Consider the following 19842-nt stretch of genomic DNA (forward strand, 5'->3'; position numbering starts at 1 on the left):
TTTTGCTCGATTGGGGAGTAGCAGGAACAGTCATATCGTCATCTGTTTACTGCAAAACCGCTCAACAAATGGTTGAAACACGCCTCATAAAAGAATCCAAATGGCATATTACCAGAATGCATCTGGTTATGGCAGACCAGCACTGTCATCCTAAGGAGTCAATAAATTTCAGAGCTAATTATTGTATATAGTAAAAGAATAGAAACGAGCAATAACCAGGACCAGCAGACACATGTATAATGGAGACATTCAAGCAATTTGCTTCAGGGTTTACTAGTGTGAGGTATTTTCTGCTATCAATGCTTTCATCACCCTACATTTCATCTTATAATACCACTAATTAATATTGGGCTTTATTACATGGTACTGCTGGTGTCATCAGTCTGTTTGACGCGGCTGCAAAGGTTCAAATCTGTTCATCACGTTATTAGTGATACCAAGTAATAACAGGACTGAACTTGATCAAACAGGTCCGTGTGAGGTTAATCAACGATCTTTTTTTTTCTGTATATAAGTTTCCCTGGAAGGCTCACTTATTTTCCACCTTGATCACAGGCAAAGACGTAACGATGAAATGTCAGGCGCCATTGACATCTCAGTTCTCAAAAGGCCCCTCCTATGCTCAACGACACAAAACTCATAAATCAAAGACGAGTGCGTGAGCTTTTGTTTGAGTTTATTGGTAGGTTTAAGAATATAAAAGTTTTGCAGTAAATAATAACATTCGTTTTTACGTTTTGCTTCAGTCACAAAATGAATTAACTATATCGAACACACTCCCCTGCGGCCAGAGCCTCACAGGAACACGCACACTTACACACACACACACACACACACACACACACACTCATACACAAACCCACAACCTCAGCTGAAACACTCCATGCTGGCCTTGGCTCGCTCCATCTCATGTAGGAAGTTGTAAAACTGAGGCAGCGTCAGCTCTGGAGGAGACGAAAAACAGGAAACGGATCAAAAAGACTGACATTAACAGTGAAATAAAACTGACAGTTGTAGTCACTCCTGTTCACACTTGTCTATCTTTAAACAAATGAAAGCGTTTCTGGTTGTAAAAAAGGTTCAAAAGGGAAATATACTCGGGAGCTGAAGAGTGTACAGTTTAGTCTTGGGAGAATAAGCTGAATAACTGAGTAGTTAGGATGAGCCTCGATGAAAACTGGAAAATGGAAATCAAGGTAAAGTTGGCGGATATGTGCCTCTATGGTGCATCCACACAGGAAGTCTTTCATGGGCAAATATGCTCATCTTTTAATCAGTCCAGCTATTTTCTTCCTTTTTACACACATAACGACAATGACTGTGTCTCCAATGATTTACTAAATGATTTATTTACTAAAATACACCATGGACTGCCTGCCATATTATTTAGATGTGTAAGTTTATCCACTCAAAGATTTCTCAGTGGAACAAAAATAGGGGTGAAAAAAAAAAGAGGCCTCTTTAGGACACCGTGTGATTTGAGCTGAATGAACATGGATGACCTATACTGAGATCTTTGCCTCAACGCACAGACACAAACGGAGAGATGAACCTGCTGCTGCTCAGGCTCCGTGGATGCTAGTATTCCACTAATAATCAGAATAAAAATGCCTCAAGTGAACAGGACAAAGCTGGAATAAATCCTGTCTTTCTGTGCATGTTTGTTCCATGTGGGGTGAAAGATCTGGTGATACGATGAGCTTCCAGGGAGGGACAGAAATGAGGACGTAGAAAAACTGTAAGATGTTTAAAGTTTTTGAAAAGATGTACGGAGCCAGAATCAGTGTTGACAGGAACATCTTTCTATTGTCAGTGTACAAAAGTTAAGTTGGAACCTCTGATCTTTCAATTAAAGGAAAACCTATCATTTTTAAACTAAATCATCATCATCTTTCAGGGTTAAGATTCTGTGTGCGGCAACAAGAGCACATGACTGTACCGTTAGCTCTGCGATCAGTTGAACGTGTACAACAATATCCAACATGTAAGCAATGGTAAAGACTTCACATTAAAACACAGAAGTTTTCTTGTTATTAAAATCTGTAAGTAAAAAAGGACAAAATCCTCCATCAAACATTAAAACCTAAACTCCCTTCATGACAAATATAAAATTGAAATCTGTTATTTATCAGTTGCAGCAGACGGTGCAGAGACTACAAAGTATAAATCAGTCTGAAACACACATCAACTGTTTTTTAACAGCCATTAATTCAGGACTCTGACCGTAACATGACAGGCTAAGGGTTTATCTGCACCCAGAGCTGACAGGGAGACTTTCTTCTTTGTACATACAACAGTATTTCACTCATGTGATTCAAACAGATGAAAATACCAAAACATCTCCTAGTACTGATCTCCTCATAAACTGTCAGTCTTTTTGATTTGTTACCCACCCAACCCACATATCGTTTGATAACGCCTCTAAGAAACCGCCTCTTCTGTCGCCTGCAATCAACAATTTTGCCTTCGGCCTCCAGCACTGAAAGAAAGCATTCTAAAAGCATTCACAAACATAAGTAACAGGAGTAACGGCAGCTAAATGTCACAGTAAATTACAGCTTCCAGTTATAGTCTCTATCCAGTCAGACTGATCTCAGGACTGAGCTGGATTTTCTCTCCACTGACTGAGATTCAAGCTGTGGATTTTTGCAAGAGTTTGGGTAAATAAACATGGCATTTATTATTATATATTGATATTCAGTCCAAATTCCTTTTTTTTTAAGAGGAAAGTTGTTCTGGACTTGCTTCATTGGGAACTTATTATGCTTTTTTTTTGTCTCTCTGTATCAATTCAAACACACCGTGTAACAAATTCAACACCAGACTCATATTCTGAAGTGTTGAGTCTGACTATGCCACGCTGGTACATTCAGAGGACATCATTAATATGCCGTCAGTGGTGTTTGTGTTTCACTTACCCATGTAGACGTCTTCAGTGGAATTGCCCTTCCTGACCACCAGTTTCAGCTACAAGAGGACAGAGTATGTGTTTACTAAAAACTGAACAGAGTGACGAGTCACTGTGAAACCTTTGTGAGTTTGCAGTGATTTCATACCTGCAGGAAAATGTTGCTCACTTTCTGAAGTTCACTGGTGCCAACAGTCACTGTGGAAACAGGTCAAGACCATTTGTAATCAGTTAAAAAAATCTATTCTTGAAGGCTTGGGGTTTTTGTGTGATACGAAGCAGAATTATCAACTGGTTTCCATCTTCAATCTGAAACTATTTCCACTGAGAGTGGGAATCTATTTTCCTAGACGAATCAGTAGAGAACATATGTACGGGCCTGATAACAACCAGGTCGGTTTTTCAGCTTCATCTAACTTTGACTGACTTGACGGTCAACATGAAGTGTTGGTGGCTGCACGGGTGGCGTATAGAAAGACAGGACATATTCTACATCCTGTAGCGTGACTGATTTCACCACAATGACTGATGACACTGCAGATTAAATCGATGCAGTTGAAATTCCAGAGTTATGCAACCAACAACAAACATGATTAAATACGTCTTAAGCTTACATGGGTAATGTAAGCAGCCAAAGACACGTTAATCTTTTTGTAACTTGCTCAAATGAAACTATCTAAAAAAAATTGATTTTGCAAATTTAAGAATAATAAACTTGTCAAACATTTGAGGAAATAAAAACTGTTTTGTGTTAACTTTGTAAATCAGATTGTTTATTAACCAAAAAATAAAAAATAAATGTTCTAAAACATTTGCAGGTCAAACATAATAATTAAATCTAAAAAATTTTTATGAAAATCCCTAGAGTGATGTATGGAGAGAAAATCTCACATGGAATAACAACTATCAAAGAGATGACATCTTTTATCACTTTATTAAAATCTATAGATCTGAAAATACTATATACGGTTACTAGAGCCACCATATTTCCAGGAGGGTGAAAGAAATATTATTATAAACTGTAAAACAAAAAATAAAAAAAATAAGCTGCCAGAAGGAGGCAGAGATTAAATAGAAATATGAAGGTTTTCTCTTTTAGTGTTGTGCTACGTGGACACTAGTATCCCAATAATAATCAGAATAAAATGTCTCATCTATCCACCTCAATCAGAACGGACTAAACTGATCAGAGGGAATTTTCAGTCAGACTGAGAGGGGTGGTGTAAAACTTTGATCATTTGTTCTACTGGAAAATATTCGCTCCTGGTCATTGCTCTCTTGTTGGTATGAATACATTTTCATGCTAGGTAAACATCAGGGGATGTGATGAGTTTCCAGGAAGGACAGGATCATGGAGGTGAATCACTGTGGGTCCATGTTACTCTATTTAACCTCGATCAATAATAATAAGAAAAAAAATCTTCTTCTGTTGTATTTCCGGCAGATCTCATGCTCCTGAATAGGCAGAAGCACTTCGCACAGGTCAAAAAACATGCGCTGTGATTAATGTTTTGGGGTATTTACACACACATATATATATATGTTATCTAACACTAAAATGACATATTTTGTTGTGGGTTAAGTATCCACAGATGCCAGTCCAGATGCAGCTGACTCACTGGCAACATGTAGAGACACAGTCTCTTTTGCAAGTCAATAACAGCACAGTCAAGTAAAGTACACTAAAGTGCAGCACATACAGGCACGCCCTGTCCACTCCCCTTGTAAACTGAAGCCCAGTGTGTTTCACTGAGGAAATCAGCCGAACAATAGCTTAACATAATGCTAATGAGCCCGCTGCCCCGGTTGTTAGCATTTCTATTAGCCACAGCGAGTCTTTGAGATTCATTAGGTTGGATGAATAAATAATGAGGCCTAGTAAGAGTTGGAATGGTACAAAAAAACCTAAACAAAGCATTACAACACAAACTATGCTAATGGCCGCGTTAGAGAGCTGACTCTGTGTTCATGAATATGGACTGTGAGTTAGAGAGCACAGACGGCTGCAGCTCCCCTCGTGTGTATATGTGATCCTCATCTTACCTCCAAACTTCCACTCCATATCAAGCAGCTGGTTGACCATCAGAGTCTGTCCAAGGGCACGTCTGGACAGCGCTGCATGGTGCTCCCCCCACTGTAAAATACAACTGAAATGTCAGACAAACCCTGTGCTCAGAAGGGGATCTATTGGACTTTTTTTTCTCTTTCTTTTTCTGTTATTTACTGTTTTGTCGTCTGTTTTATGCTTTGATTGCTTTTCTTTAATTAAAGTTTAAATGTTCTTTTGGGGAACCCTCCTATACAAGCCCCTTGAGGGTTTTGGGGGTTTCCCTGGCATGCCTTTATGCTCGTACCTTCTTTAATTACGTATTGTTAATGTATTTTTTGTATTGTTGTTGTGTTTTTATTGTATTTTATGTGCCAAATAAAATGAATGAATGAAATGTATTGTTGTTACTAACTGGGTCTTTAAAAAGAGCGTTGAAATGCCCCTTAACACTCTTCTATTTTCTAATGGTGTCCTTATTGCACTTGAAAGTATAAAAAGTTAACTTTACTTTGTCAATTTACCTGCTGTGAAAAGTGAGCCGCCTTGTCTTCGTTCAGTCCTGATGAATCAACAGATAACGCAAGTTTGGTTTCATGAGTAAAATGTGCACACTGAAGATTAGACACAAGAGAACTCTATCCAGCAGCTATACTTAACCCCTGCTTTAAAACTGCCCGTTAACTATCAACTTGTGTACCTAACTTCAGCAGGTCTTCTTTGATCTGCTCGGCTGTCAGGCTTTTCTTCAGGGCTCCTGAGGAGAAAATAGAGGAATCACTGTCACGGAGCTGAGAACCTCCCATAACCCTTCTGAACTTTCACGAGTGTCAAGTTTTGAGTGTCATGGGAAATTTAAAAAAATTGTGTTCAGCTGTATAGAGAAGACGATATGATGCCTTATTAGGTTTAGAAGCATCTCGTATTTCTATTGATAACCGCCTTGGCTCAAGATATCAACTGTGCTGCTGTACTGGAGTTCGATTGCACAAAATGTTCCTGTAATCCAAAACGGCAAAAGCAAACATCAGGTCTCCGTGTCAAGTGCACAAGACATTTTTTTGTAGCGCCTTGTTTTGCTTGAGCTTCTTCAAATGTACTCGGTGGCTACCTGCATAAACTGCAGCATAGCTGATGTGCAGCTCCTTTAAAAATGTAACCACATCAGGGCTGCTACAAAGACACCAGAACATGAACTGTGACTGGTCAACACCTGCTGGATGGTTCAACATGAAACATCATGTTATCCTTTTCTTCTGCGAATGAAAGACCAACTACCCAGCAGCACTATTTGAAAAGGTCTCATTTTCAGCTGTTTGTTTCCGCAGTCACTCATATCATATTGTTTCATAGAGCTGTGACTTCAGTGAAACCGTGATATGCTCCGATCACGTTCGGAGTCGTGGTATCGCTGAACCTTTAATCAAAAACACACTCCTATTAACTCCTCGACTAAATGGTACAGTACAGGAATAACCAGCTAGCTTGGCTCTGAGCGAAGGCAATGACCTCTGCCTTCCAGCACTTTTGCAGGACCTAATTCCCCATAAAAACACAAGTGACTTCTTGCTGTAGCCTTTACATTTAGCACACAGACAGGACAGCGGTATCAATCATCTTAATAAGAAAAGAATAAGTGCATCTGCCCTTAATATCTCCTGTAAACATTCCTTTGATTCAGGAAAGGACTTTCAACTTATGCTCACACCAAAATGAGTGTGAGTTTCAAGTGAAGTTTGCCTTTCTGTTTTTAGTGACCCAAAAAGTTATGGTGGTTAACGGAATATCCTCTGGGTAATGTGAAGAACAAGTAAACAACACAAGCAAAAGGAAATCTCTCAGTCTATCACCTGGGATAAACTGAATTGATGCTGTTTGTTTTCGTCTCAAATAAAATGAAGTTCTCCCACCTTGCGGCACCAGCAGGACGCTCTTTATCAAGTTCCTCAGAGGCCCGGCACTCATCCCGTGTTCCCCCGCAAACTCAGTGAGCTGCCGCATGAACTGTTCCGTCTGCACACACACACACACACACACACAACCGCACGCATTCATTTGCACACACACACAATAGAGCAGACGATGTTTTACCTCGGTTCAGTTATCAAGGCTAATCACAGAGTCCAAAGTCCCATTAACATCAAAATTGTGTGTGTGAGTGTGGTCACCTCTTTAGGCTCCAGGAGAAACTGGAACAGAATTTCAATCAGACGAAGAAATTGCTGCACAAAACAGAAAACAGAAAAACGCTTTCATCAGATCATCAGAGTTTTGCATGAAGAAGAGTTTTATCCAAAACCCACAGGACTTTGTCCATCGCAGTCTAATTTGTGATATTTGACTGAAAATAAATGCAGCTTATTACATGGATCAGTAATGTCGAATGATGAGAATTAAGTTTAAGAAAAAAAACACATAAACCAAATCAATGGAGGAAAAAGTAAAATAGTTTGACTCTGGTAAAGAGGAAAAAATTCACATAAGAGCGGTGCAGATGGATGATGTTTTCTCTTTTCTCTCATTAATTTCTTTCTTTCTTTTTTACGGTAACACACTGCTTCCCAAGGAATCCATCACCCAGTGTGTCATAAAACAGACACCCAGGATACCCAGATTTCACACAGTGTGTCATACAATACAGTTTAAGAACTTTTTTCTACACAAATTTATGTTCATTTTTTTTTATTTCAATTGAGAATTTCAAGGGGGGTGTCATTTTAGAGAAACACGGAATAACTCACAACACATTTTCAGTTTATTTTCAGTGCGTCAAAAGCCAAAGATCCTGGAAAACCCTGATTTAATCTTAAAGAAATGGTTTTAAAGTAAAATACTCATTAGAAAAGCAACTAGCGACTGTAGCAGCTAAATGTAAGGGGGTAATATTTCCGTCATAAATGTAGTGTAGCTCAAGCTGAAACGGTAAATACTCAAGTATTTCAAGTGTATACTTATACTATAGCTCTGTACTTGAGTAAATGTACTTAGTTACGTTTCACCACTGAATGGCTCACGTGTTATGTCACTGTCAGCTGATGTACTCACTGACAACAAGCTAAACGCTGCATGTACATAACCACTCGTCCTTTAACTCACATAAAAAGCTTCAAAAGCTCTAACAGTCCTTCATAAATCTGTTTTTACAAACAAGTTAGCCAAAGCGATGCTGCTTCGTTTAGCCCTAAACTGCCGCAGGAAAACCTGCTCTATTTACCTGCTCGTTGAATTTGTTCAGATTGTGAAAGTCGGTGCTGACAGAATCTGGTAAAACATCTTTAATGAAGTGAAGCTGCATCTTTTTTCTTTTTCTTTTTCTTTTTTTTATCAGCAGTTTCTCTGAAAAACAGTCCACTGCTCGACTGCTCGGCTCTGCTGAGTCCAGTTCCGGGTTCACCAGAGCGCATGCGTACCAAGATAGCGCGCCTGTCTCACAGAAGGAAGTTGAAAAAATAAAAAATAAAAGCAAAGAATTGTTATTATTGTATTACAAACATAGTTTAAACGGTGCATAATTCTCAAAACAATGACCAAGCTGTCTACCATATATATATTTTAATATGTTTTATTTTTAAACCATCAGATACTTTTGTGAGCACTGAGATTTATAGCATTATTAAAATAGTATGACCTCTGGTGGCCCCTGCTTTGGACCCTCTTCAGTTTGCATACCAGCCTCATGTTGTTGTGGATGATCTACCTGCTGTAGCTTCTGCACTCTCACCTGGATGGTGGGAAGCGCACAGTGAGGATCATGATCTTTGATTTCTCCAGTGTTTTTAACACGCCTGAGTAGACTCTACTTCCTGAGGAAGCGCAGGTCTTTTAATGTATGCAGCACGTTGCATGAGATTTTCTACCAGTCTGCTGCTGCGAGCACGCTGTGCTTTGCAGTGGTTTGCTGGGGGAGCAGTACCAGCAAAAATAATAATGAGTTGCAGTAAGCTGGCGACGATTGTTTCAGTGAGGGACAGGCGGACTCTGGAGCAACTTCTTTCCATCACATCCACTTCACTGGAGTACAGAGAGGCAGTGGAGCTCATTCTCCAATAGACTCATCCAGCTCCAGCCACAGTGAACGCTACAGGACTTCATTCATACCATAGTCAATCCAGCCGCACAACAACTCACCTTTCTGTAACAGATAACTCCATGTTATTCATGCTAACGCTACACTATCCATATTATTGCACCTTATCATGTATCCTTCCTGTGTATATAGTCTTATTTATCTTCTTACTAATGGTTTTCAAGAGTGACGATGTACTGTTTTCAAATGAATCACTCAACATTACACTCTGGTAGTAGCATCCATGGTAGTAAAGCTTTACGTACACTGTATGTGTTATAAGACTGGAGCAATGGAGGCAGAGCTGACCTGCAATAGCCATGCAGTTATGTTTTTAATGCAAAAAGGGGTTCTGTAACTATATGTTTTATTTGTCGTACTGTCTTCTTATGTCAGTGTATTACAATTTAACAACACGACAATGCTCCATTACAAGTAAAACATTCAAAGATTGCACCTCAGCAGAAGTATTATTATCAAATAATATCACCTCCAGCTAAAATATGAGTTAGTTATTATTAGTCAGTAATAAAATATAGTCTGTATTATAAATGATTCACATGCCGCATCATAAAATCTATTACTGGATGTGGATCGTTTCCACTTTTAAACAATGTGCATGAAAATGGTTGTAGTTCTTAAACCTTTCCATTTTTTTAACAGCTAAATTAACAAAAAAGTTTGTTGTAATCATCTTTGTTAAGTCAGTTAATATATTTTTGTTTACTGAGCACCACTCAGTAAACAAAATAGATATACTGTGGTATTGCTACGTGTGGTTTTTCTTTGGTAATAGTGCCTTTAAAGGAAAGTCTGTTTTTTTTTTTTTTTTATGAAATATGGTTTATCTAAGTCTAAGTCTAAGCCTTACGTTGGCTAAGACTACAGACAGAAAGGGAGAAGGGTGGGTGCTGTTGAAGATGGTGGCGGTGTGTGTGTGTGCGTGGGTGTGTGTGTGTGGAGGCGGGGGGTTGAAAAGTGTTTTAAAGAGCAGTTCCTGCTCGCATACTTCTCCTCGGGGGACAGAAAATGGGAGTTGACTTTCTCACCTGGGAAAGCCTCGATGGCTCTGAGCGACCAATGTGCTCTCGTCTCTCTGCAGGTCGAGTGTTGGCCGACCCACGGGGAGGTTGACTGTGTGTGGGACCCGAGCAGAGAGGGAGGGAGAGAGAGACAGAGACTGGCACACATAAGTAGAGAGAGCGAGAGAGAGAGAGAGAGAGAGAGAGAGAGTGGGTTGATGTGCAGCAGCATGCTCCGACAGACTGAACAGCTCCAGTGAGAGGAACGGACCAGCTCCTGACTGCGCTCAAGTTCAAGGCTGTTTTACCAAAAAAAACTACTTTAAACACATCTTCCACAGTTTCACCTGAACAGAGAGCGACCGCTCTGCCTTCATATTTTTTTTTTTTTCCTGCCGTGGATGAGCTGAGAAGCGTGGATGGTTATGTAAGTATTTCACCGGGGAGGGCGTTTTTTCCTCCCTCTCCAGGAATTATTGCAGGAATTTACCGTGTTAATGGCAAAAAGTTCCACTTTGGACGCGTTTTGCTTTAAATCCCACTGCTTTTCGGCCGCCGCTCTCCGTGGTGAGTTTTCACTTGATTTCATCGTGCACTTGTGAAGTTTGCTGGTCGCTCGCCTTGCTGCCCATGTGCACGGCGAACCGAGCTGCAGGCAGATGTTGTAGCGGAACCTGGCGAGGTATCAAGGAGCAGAAATAAGTCAGAATGAAAACCTGTGCTATCTTTAAACCTGCCTGTTCGCACTGACACGGAACGCACTTTTTTTTTTTTTTATTGCTTTATGAAGTGACGCTCCAGCAGCGCGCACTTTGGGGCCACCGCTTGCAGTGTTTCCATAATGGTGCGTCAAAGTGACTTTTTCTCTTTCATTTGTGCAGAAACTGACTTGTTTCCTCGGGTGTTGAGGCTGACCTTTTATTTACAGTGAATTAACTGTGATGTTAAATTTAGAACTGGTGAGGGTTGAGGAGGGTTTGCACGACAGGATTTTATCAGGTCTTTGTTGCAGCTGCTGCTGCTGCTGCTGCTGTTGCGGTGGTTTGCTCTCGAGCCGGTGTTTGAACATGTAGAAACGGTGGGGTTTTACCGGCAGAACTTCCTTGTAGGATTATTGCCCTCGTGTCACGTGTTGATTCAAGAGTTGAGCTGTGGTTGTGGGGCAGGTAGGGACAAATATGTCCGCTGACAAACAGGAGGGTTCACCCATATGCTCGTATCCTGCACGTTGAAGGTTCATGCGGTTTGGGAACCTTGCTGTAGGAGGTTAATAGAGGGAGGAGACATTTAGGAGGTGGAGGAGTCAGGGCATGGCTTTGGAATCATTCATGTGTTCTAACTGTTTAACCCGCTAGCAGGGCCAGACAGACCTCCCACAATCATATGCACACAAATACTACTTTGAACCCACTCAGCGTATCTTAGACACACAGTTTGGTCTGTGAATGCAAGTTTAATGCATTTCCTATGTCATAGGTCTCACTGCACTCGAGAATACGAGTAATAACACTTCAGATTCAACCATAAGGCATTCTTTTAACAAGGACATGTCCTCCAACGTCACCTCGCCATCCATCATGCTCGATAATGACGGCAGAGATGATGATTCTAACTACTGGGCTTAAAGAAGATAAACATCAAAGGAACACTTTATCCCAAAGGCTCTGCAATTTCCAAGACAGTCCCTCCAATGAACTATGTAATTTGCTAACAATTATATAATAACATAGGAATGCATCTCAGTTGGTGCGGGTAAGCTCAGCAGTCAAATGTGACATTTGACAACAAGCGAAACTGCTTGAGGCAAATGTGATGATTTCTTACGGTTGGATTTGAACTGGTTGTTTAGTTTTAAAGACATTTCCACAGTCACGACCAAGATTATAATTTTATGGCACACTTTTTTTTTTGATGTTCACACATGTGACCGACACATCTGGTTTCGCTCGGGAGTCTCTGGATTTATATGTTCTAAAAGTAGAAAAAGGACCAAATTAAAACTTCTAACACGACAACTTTGTGTCGTGATTGCTGAAGAAGTATCAGACTTGGTAACCTTAAGACAAAAGTCCATAATCAGTTAAATGAGTTGACCGGAGGCTGCGAGTGACTAAATCCTCTTTGTCATCAGCGTTGGCAGTGAACTACAAACCGTTTTACGTGTTTACAGCTACATATTATAAGTATGTTGAATGTTAAATAGTTTTTTAAGACAAATTTGACTCATTTCAAGCTATTAGAAATCTGAGCTGTTTCATCCAGAATCTGTTATGGAGTGTAATGTGAAATGGTTGCTGTCAAATTCAAGCTTTAGGTGTTCTTTTGTCAAGGACCGTCTCCTAATGTCACATATTGTGGAATATTTAATGAGTGCATGCTCCTATCTGGGATATATGGCTATTTTTATTGTTAGTTAAGCAAAATTACATTTACAGCGCTTGTTAAAAGTACTCAGGAGTAAATAACCTCTTGACAGCGCTCAGAGTAGCGGAATTCAAAGCAGTAATAACAACCATGACGCAGGATTGGTTACTACTAACTGAACGTAAGTGGATGATTTCTGCAAACTGATAATGGGAAGTTTTATATTCACAGTTCGCTGGAAAGGGCTAAATTTAGCTGTTATCACTTTCTCTGGAAGTGAGGTTGGCCACTCCAGGGCCAGTGCAAACAGGAGGAACATTCTTAGTTGATTCTCCATTAGAATCAGGTCAAAATGTTTTTAATGCTTCAGCACATTCGACAGCAGGGAAAGCGATTCCATTCGGAGCAGACATTCAATTGGACTGTTTAGAATTTGCCGTCAAAGTGACCTTTGACCTTGCATAACATGTTTTAGGCCTCAACTGAAGAATCCACACAAAATTGGACAAAATCTGACCATCTGAATTGTGGCATGTACCTTTGCTGTGTTGCCTGGATACGAGCTAGTTCTTTGTTTCTCTTCCTCCTGGTTTTGTGGTTGTTGTTGGACACATAGGTGACAGTTTGATGCTTAACTGTTGTTTTACAGTTCCTTGCAGCTTCACGGGACGCTTAGATACGTGGTTTGCTCATGTACGACAAAAATGGAGCTGTAAAACCAGAGAGGCTGAGGCTGAGCGCTTTCGTAGCAATAAAAGACGAGCACACCAGGACCAGTGTGGCTGTGGCTGTGAGTTTTGGCCTCACAGCCTTTACCAAAGAAACAGGCACTTGAGCAGATACAACTTTGTCTCCCTGCATGACAGCCAAAACAGGAGACCCCCTGCTCCTCTGTTAGTACACTACAAGCTTGTTTGTTTTACAGATATTCAGCTTCAGGTCATTGATCTAATTAAATATGCAGTCATTTGCATCGATATCTTCTTGGCAGAGTGTAGTAAACCAGTCTAAAAGATGACATGTGGTGGAAGTCGAACTGTTCAAAATTGACCAGTGATCAGTGTTGTTATTTGTGTCTCTTGAGCATCCACGTAGTTGTGTTGCTACACTTTCAAGGTAATGAGGTTTGTTTGAAGTTTTGAACATTGTCAGTCATTATTTGATAGAATCTCTGGCAGAAGACTGATCCACGATGTTACTCACTGCACTGTAACTGTCTTAATCTGACCTAAAACCAGAATCTTTGCGACCAAGGCTGAGTAATCGAATGTATCACTTTGTTCCAGAATAACTTGTAATCCGGCTCTGTTTATGTTTTTGTTTTGTAATTCAATATGGAAGCCTGTAACGGTTCACGACGGTCCCGGCTGCAGAGTGCAGGATGTACTGTAGGGTCCTCAGAGTTCATTTGGTACAATAGGTAGCAAAGCACACAATGTGTAAACTGTAGGACTCGAAGGGGCCGTAAAGTAAATGACAGATGAGGAATGCAGCCCCCAGAGAGAGACCCTGAGGAGATGACCCCCCTTTAACACATGCACATACACACACACACACACTTTGGGGAGTGAACAATCCCCTCTTGCAATGCGGTCCCTAATCTCTAGCCACCAGACACAACTTTGATGTGAAGCACCCCCCACCCCCCTTTCTCTTTCTGTCCTCTGTGGCCCCTTTTCAGGGGCCCCTCTCTCTGCCTTCCATCTTTCCTCAGCTCTTCTGATTCATTCTCACTTCCTTCGTTGGCTCTCTCTGAAGCTGAAACAAGCTTCTGCGAGGACACAGTTACAACCATAGGATGTCGAGGCGAAAGCAAAATAAGCGCCTGTGCATAAAGTGGATGGCTCCGGGCTAATGTGAGCGTAACTAGCTGTGGACGGACGTAATGGGCTGGTAACGTTGGCATAATATATGCTGTTGCAGATAAACGTGGGAATGTCAGTTTTTGGTTTAGTGCATTAAATACAGATGCAGCTGCAAAGGTCGTATAAACACCAGTTCTGCTCGATGATCTCCACAACATCCGTAGATATTATCTATAAACCCGTTCACAGGTGTAGACATTATCTATAGATAGATACCATGGTACGATTGATGTGATGTGACGTTGCATAGCCTACTTTACACTCCCATTAAAGCATGCAAGCCTTACATGTTGTTTCATTTCCGTTCCTATTCGTTGTTACTTATTTGTACTTATTTTATTTGTTGTACAACGAAGAGACATGCAGAAACACAAGGCCCCGCATGGTGGGAGGCAAACGCTAATTATTTATAAAAGTTAAATGGAGCAATAAAATCCGAGCTCTTGCCCTACAACTGTGAACTTGCCTCCTTGTGCCCCCTGAGAGGACTTTACAAGACTTATTACAAATAAATTAGAGGAGCCTGCACTTTTTTTTTTTTTTTTTAGCTGTGCTGTTGGCTCAAAAGTGTGACGACAGGAGTTACTAGAGCCATTCAGTCCGACGAGTGAAGCCACCGACGAGCCGCTGAACGCTTAATTACACGTGTCGCCAGGAGAAACTAATCCAGGTCTGAAGCTTTTAGCAGAAAGAGACAGTTAAGGGGCCAGTACACTTTTACACATACACACACATGCGCACACACACACACCTTTCCACATGTTGGATTAGAGTGCTGCAGCTCTCCGTCGCGGTCTCACAAACAGCCTTTAGGCTAGGAGCAGGTACCGGGTCTGGATGCCCATTGTCTGTTATGTGAAAGGTCAAAAGCGTAGGGGGTTCCAGGGCGCGTCTGCATACTGTTTGAGTGATGAACTGCTTCACCTCTCCTTGGCCCGGTGAGGAGGAGGAGAAGGGGGGGTCCCGCGCAGAATAATATGCATCGATGTCAGACGTGGTGTGTGTTAGTCAGAGGGCAGGGAAGGTTGCGTGTTACTCATAAATCTGTTCAAACTGTCACGTTGTGGTTGCTCTACTTCTGGGGACAAAAAGACAATTCTCAAAACATACGATCATTCGATTTTTGTGTCACAAGGTAAAAGTCGTTTGCAAAATCCAGGTGCAGTCGTTTGTTTTAGGCAGAGCTAATACGAGGCTTCAACAGTGTGACTTACACATGTGGAGTCAGATTCTGTCTGTTTGTCCATGCTTTTTAATTTTACTGTCAGTATTTTGTCCTACCAGTGCGGCTAACTGGGTGAGTCAGCAGGGTAACACTGCCAGTGGAAACACAAACAAATACTGAACAATGACTGAATAGAGAATGTTTGATGACACACGCTTCACTTAGGCTGTGTGGTTTCAGACTCGGTGCGCAAAGAGCTAGATTTCGAAGAAGGGAGACCTTTAGTTAAGAGTTGGTGTTCAGTGGTTTTGGTCAAGGTTGAATCCCAGAACACAGTCACCGTTAAGTGTGAGCAGGATGCACGTGGTACGAGTCTCATTTGTGTGGTTCTTTTGTCTGCGGGCCCACACGTGTTAAGAGCGTCGTCAAATTTACACACCACACAGACGGAGTGTATGAATGTTAACACGCTTTACGCACTCGTTTCCTCCTGATGTCACATATCCCAAAAAGGTGTCGCAGGCTTTTAATAGCAAACAGAACCAGCGCAAACATCCACTTATAGCTACAGCCAAGAACTTTATTTTCTTAGTTAAATTCAGATTGAATATTATTCTGTGTCTTCATAAGCAGCGCCAGTACTGCTGCGATTATGTGTCAGGTGAATTTATCTAACCTGGCACCTGCTTTGGCCGGTGACCAAGCATCGTTTAGTGGATTTGAACAATTTACAAGTGCTAAAGGCTGCACCTAATGATTATTTTTATTATCTGTTACACAAATTTCTGTCAAGAATCAAGGATATTATACGCAGACACCTATTTTGTTATTTGTAAATGACATGGAGCTAAAATGTCATGGAATATCAAATAACCTCAGCGCGCACAGTGGGAACTGATACTAATTAAACGATACATAGCTGTGGTTTAAAACTGTGGTAACAGATTGAATCAATTGAAGGGAGAACTGTTTCTAATTTTCTGGTCTATTTCATTTTCTATGAAAAATTGCATCCTCTCTTATTAATGGCATCTATAGTGTGTTGTGAGTTGTTTATGTGCGTCTGCGAGCAGTATCATGTGTTCAAAACCAAAACTGACAAGCAGTTATCTGAGGTCTGCAGGTGTCTCTGCACAGGCTTGTTTGACTAAGCAATTGCCCTTCACTTCCTTGAAATTTAAACCTAAACACACACTCGGAGATATTGTATTCCTGAACACCTTAAAATACACTATCAGATGCACCAGCATGAAGGCTCAGAAGAATGCCATTGAACGCATGTACAAACATATGCACATTTACTTAAATTCACTTACTCTGACAGGCCTATGCATCTGTTTACCTCAGGTTTGTATGGGCATGTCAGTTCTGCTCCTGCCCACTCACAGAGAACTGAGAAGCCTTCTTTCTCTTATTTTCTTCCTTTACTTTTCTGCATCTCTATTTCTCCCCCTTCTCTCCATCAAGTAAACATAAAGACTAATTTTGACTTGACGCGAATGCTTGCATTAAGCAGGAGATGCCTGTCAAATATGGACGTATTTCATGTTCACACCTGAAGAAAAGATCAAAATTGTTCAACCTGCAACGTTGTGACAGAAGCAGTAGAAGTTATGCCTTAGGTGCTTCTTTCAAGACAGCCAACTTCCGACTGTTATTAGTTAGACATTGACATTATCTGTAAAGCGGTTTCCTTAGTGTCAGGATGTTGAATGGGCATGAAGGGCCTGATATTCATCTTAAACACATGCACAACCTGTCAGTTATCTCCTTAACCTGAATAACATACAGTGTTTGATATACTGAAGAAATAAACATTATATTTTCTGTAATTCTTTCTCAATAAAAGCACGTATAAAAGTGTAGAAAGTATTGACATTAGGAGAGACTTTACACGCAAAGATGAGTCTCTGTTCTTTGGTTCAATACAGATGTTTAGTGAAGGAGACCTTAAGAAATCATCCCTGCTACTGAACAGAACAGGACAGCTGTGCAGATCAGGACAGCAGACCTGAGCTGGTGGACATCACCTGTAGATATTTGTTACTATGCAAGAATAATACCAACGTTCAGCTTGTAACTGTAGTTTTCTTTCATCAGTAGCACAAGTTCTTATTTAGCCAAACTGTGCGTTTCCGTTTGAGGGAGACGGATTCTCATGAGATCACACCGCAATCCAACAGGTGATCAATCCACAGAGGTGAAGATCAATCAGTGTCTTGTGGTGATGTTTGAGGTGTGACGAAGGCAAATAAAAGGCGCTCCTAATGCTATGTTGACACTACGAATGTTACCAAAGGCAATGCCGGCCAGCTGCGTTGTTGGCGAGTCTCCACTGAAGTGTTGCTCAAGCGTTTGTTGGCATTGTTCCGTCACCTAGCATTTAAAAATTAACGGGTGGAGCAAGCACATGTGATGGTTCGAGTTAAAATTTTGATTTGTCGCCCGTCACGTCCGTCATGCGGCAATGAGTTTGTGGCTTCCATAGAAAATGTCCTGAAGCCAGGTACCATAACTCTTAAGGATGCAGCTAGCTACACTGACTGCATGCTAGCTTTTAAAGCACCCCAGACTCTGCCATGTTTAGACTGTGATGGTGATAGCTAGATGATTTGTGTTCAGCAAACACATTCAGGCAATATATGTACTTTTGCAAGAGCCCAAGAAACGCATATTAACTCACAATTTATCCTTTGTCTTATCCCGTTTCATTTCAAAGCTTGTTAGAGCATGCTCAAATTCTGACGGCAGAAGTCTAAAGCTGAATAGCACAACAGAGAGGCATGCTAACATTTCAAGACTCCGCTTTAGTTTCCACAGGTGTAACACTGATTTCCTTTACGTTTCCGTCGGCCCACGTTTTGTTCATCTCCCGATTGTCTCCTGGTTTGTGCCTCGTCCAGGTTTGAAAAGGAGACAGGACAGACACTGGACCAGTCGACCGCGACAGCGATGCCTTCCAACCAATACGCTGCTGCTATCATGGAAGAGAGCAACAACATGACCGCCACAGTGAGTCTCGCGAACACACAGCTTTCACAAGACTTCGCAAAACATACACACACACACACACACACTCACACACTCACAGAGCCACTCCCTGAAGCTGCCTGAGCCAGCTGTGTGCATCAATGCCAAGGCAGATGCCCGGACAAGAGTGCCAGCATGTTATACGAGTCAAATTGAGAATGCATGTTGGCTGTGCGGGTGTGCGCATGTGCCATACGCGCAAACAGCAAGGCCGAAAATAAGAACATGCGGGCCGGGGTTGAGGGATGCAGGCAGCGAAGGAGAGAGGGATGAAGAAGAGGAAGCAAGGAAGGATAGAGGGAAGAAAGAAGCAAATAAAGGGGAGGAAGGAAGGAGGCAAGAAAGCGAGGATTCATTGAAGGATGGAGGAGATTAGCACAGCACACTAGCGTCTTTATATGCTCAGAAAATGGATTCAATTCAAGTATTTAGAGGAGAAAGACACACACACACACACACGCACACACATCTCATTCCAGTTCACCCGTCTGCTTTCACAATCCACACACACATACACACACTCTTTTACCCACTGTTTCACATGTAGCCACACACTCACACACTCTTACACTTTCTTTACTTACTGGGGATTTTCACACGCACTCGTACACACACACACACACTTAATGGGGCTCCTGTCGTCCGTTAATACTTCTTCCTCTTTTTCACTCTCATATATCACTCTGTCTGAAAGGGACACTTCCTTCCCTCCGCCATCTGCTTTTCTGTCTTTTCTTCTCTCTGTTTTGCTCCCTCCTCATCTCCACTTTCTCTTTTGCGTCTTTTTTAATCATTTTTTTTGTGCTCTCCTCTCCGCCATTAGTCTCCTCATCATCACATCTCCAAACCGTCTTCTGTATCGTCAGAACGTGTGCTCTCGAGTTTGCGGTGAAAGTGACATCATGATCATTTCCTGTGTCAGGAGTGTAAATAGCTTTCAGTAGAGTTAGGTCATGGGGACGGAGTAATGTACTCTTGTTGTGGTTTGTTTACTGTCCCGTTTTCAGCCTATTGCCCTGATTGCAGCGATGTTCATTCAAGGGCATTCTGGCCTTGTGTTGAGGCCTGTTTCCTCTTTCACTAATGCATCCTGCAGGACTTCCCTTTGTCAATGGCGTTAGGAATAAATTTTGGTGCACGTTAAAGACGTGGAGTTTTCTGGTAAACAAATATGTTTACTGCCACTGCTACAAACTAAAACCCACTTAAAGGTATCACAGAAAGGTCACAATGCGATGGATGTAATTCCTATGTCAGAAAGGACGTACATTACAATAAAGTCATTTCTTTAGTAATTTCTTTTAATTGACATATACATTTGTTGAGTCATTGATTTAAATTTTTTTATTTTTAAGTTATTTTTGATAATGGCACT

General features: G+C 41.3%; 2 protein-coding genes across 3 annotated transcripts in view; one reads left to right on the forward strand and one right to left on the reverse strand.

Moving 5' to 3' along the window:
* Positions 1–669: 669 nt before the first annotated feature.
* commd7 (COMM domain containing 7) lies at positions 670–8365 on the reverse strand. The gene is made up of 9 exons (XM_084553778.1): positions 8170–8365; positions 7124–7177; positions 6866–6968; positions 5656–5712; positions 5480–5517; positions 4952–5042; positions 3057–3106; positions 2919–2967; positions 670–944 (listed from the first exon to the last, which is right to left on the reverse strand). Exons 1-9 carry the CDS (start codon positions 8248–8250, stop codon positions 868–870), a joined length of 600 nt encoding a protein of 199 aa, XP_084409904.1. The 5' UTR covers positions 8251–8365; the 3' UTR covers positions 670–867.
* A 1894-nt stretch (positions 8366–10259) lies between these two features.
* Positions 10260–19842, forward strand: part of dnmt3bb.1 (DNA (cytosine-5-)-methyltransferase 3 beta, duplicate b.1) — a 36883-nt gene continuing 27300 nt past the window's right edge. For both annotated transcript variants that reach the window (XM_084553770.1, XM_084553771.1), the window contains exons 1-2: positions 10260–10470; positions 18341–18449. In XM_084553770.1, the coding sequence (XP_084409896.1) occupies positions 10463–10470; positions 18341–18449 (117 nt within the window). In that variant the 5' untranslated portion in view covers positions 10260–10462. The remainder of the gene's footprint in view (positions 10471–18340; positions 18450–19842) is intronic.

Source organism: Chelon labrosus, assembly GCF_963514085.1.
Source record: "Chelon labrosus genome assembly, chromosome: 10".
NCBI lineage: Eukaryota > Metazoa > Chordata > Actinopteri > Mugiliformes > Mugilidae > Chelon > Chelon labrosus.

Coding starts and splice junctions, on each gene's coding strand:
- commd7 (XM_084553778.1), bottom strand. CDS start 8,250: ATGCAGCTTCACTTCATTAAAGATGTTTTACCAGATTCTGTCAGCACC. Junction 6,969..7,123: donor TTCTCCTGGAGCCTAAAGAG/GTGACCACACTC, acceptor GTGTGTGTGCAG/ACGGAACAGTTCATGCGGCA. Junction 2,968..3,056: donor TGAGCAACATTTTCCTGCAG/GTATGAAATCAC, acceptor GTCCTCTTGTAG/CTGAAACTGGTGGTCAGGAA.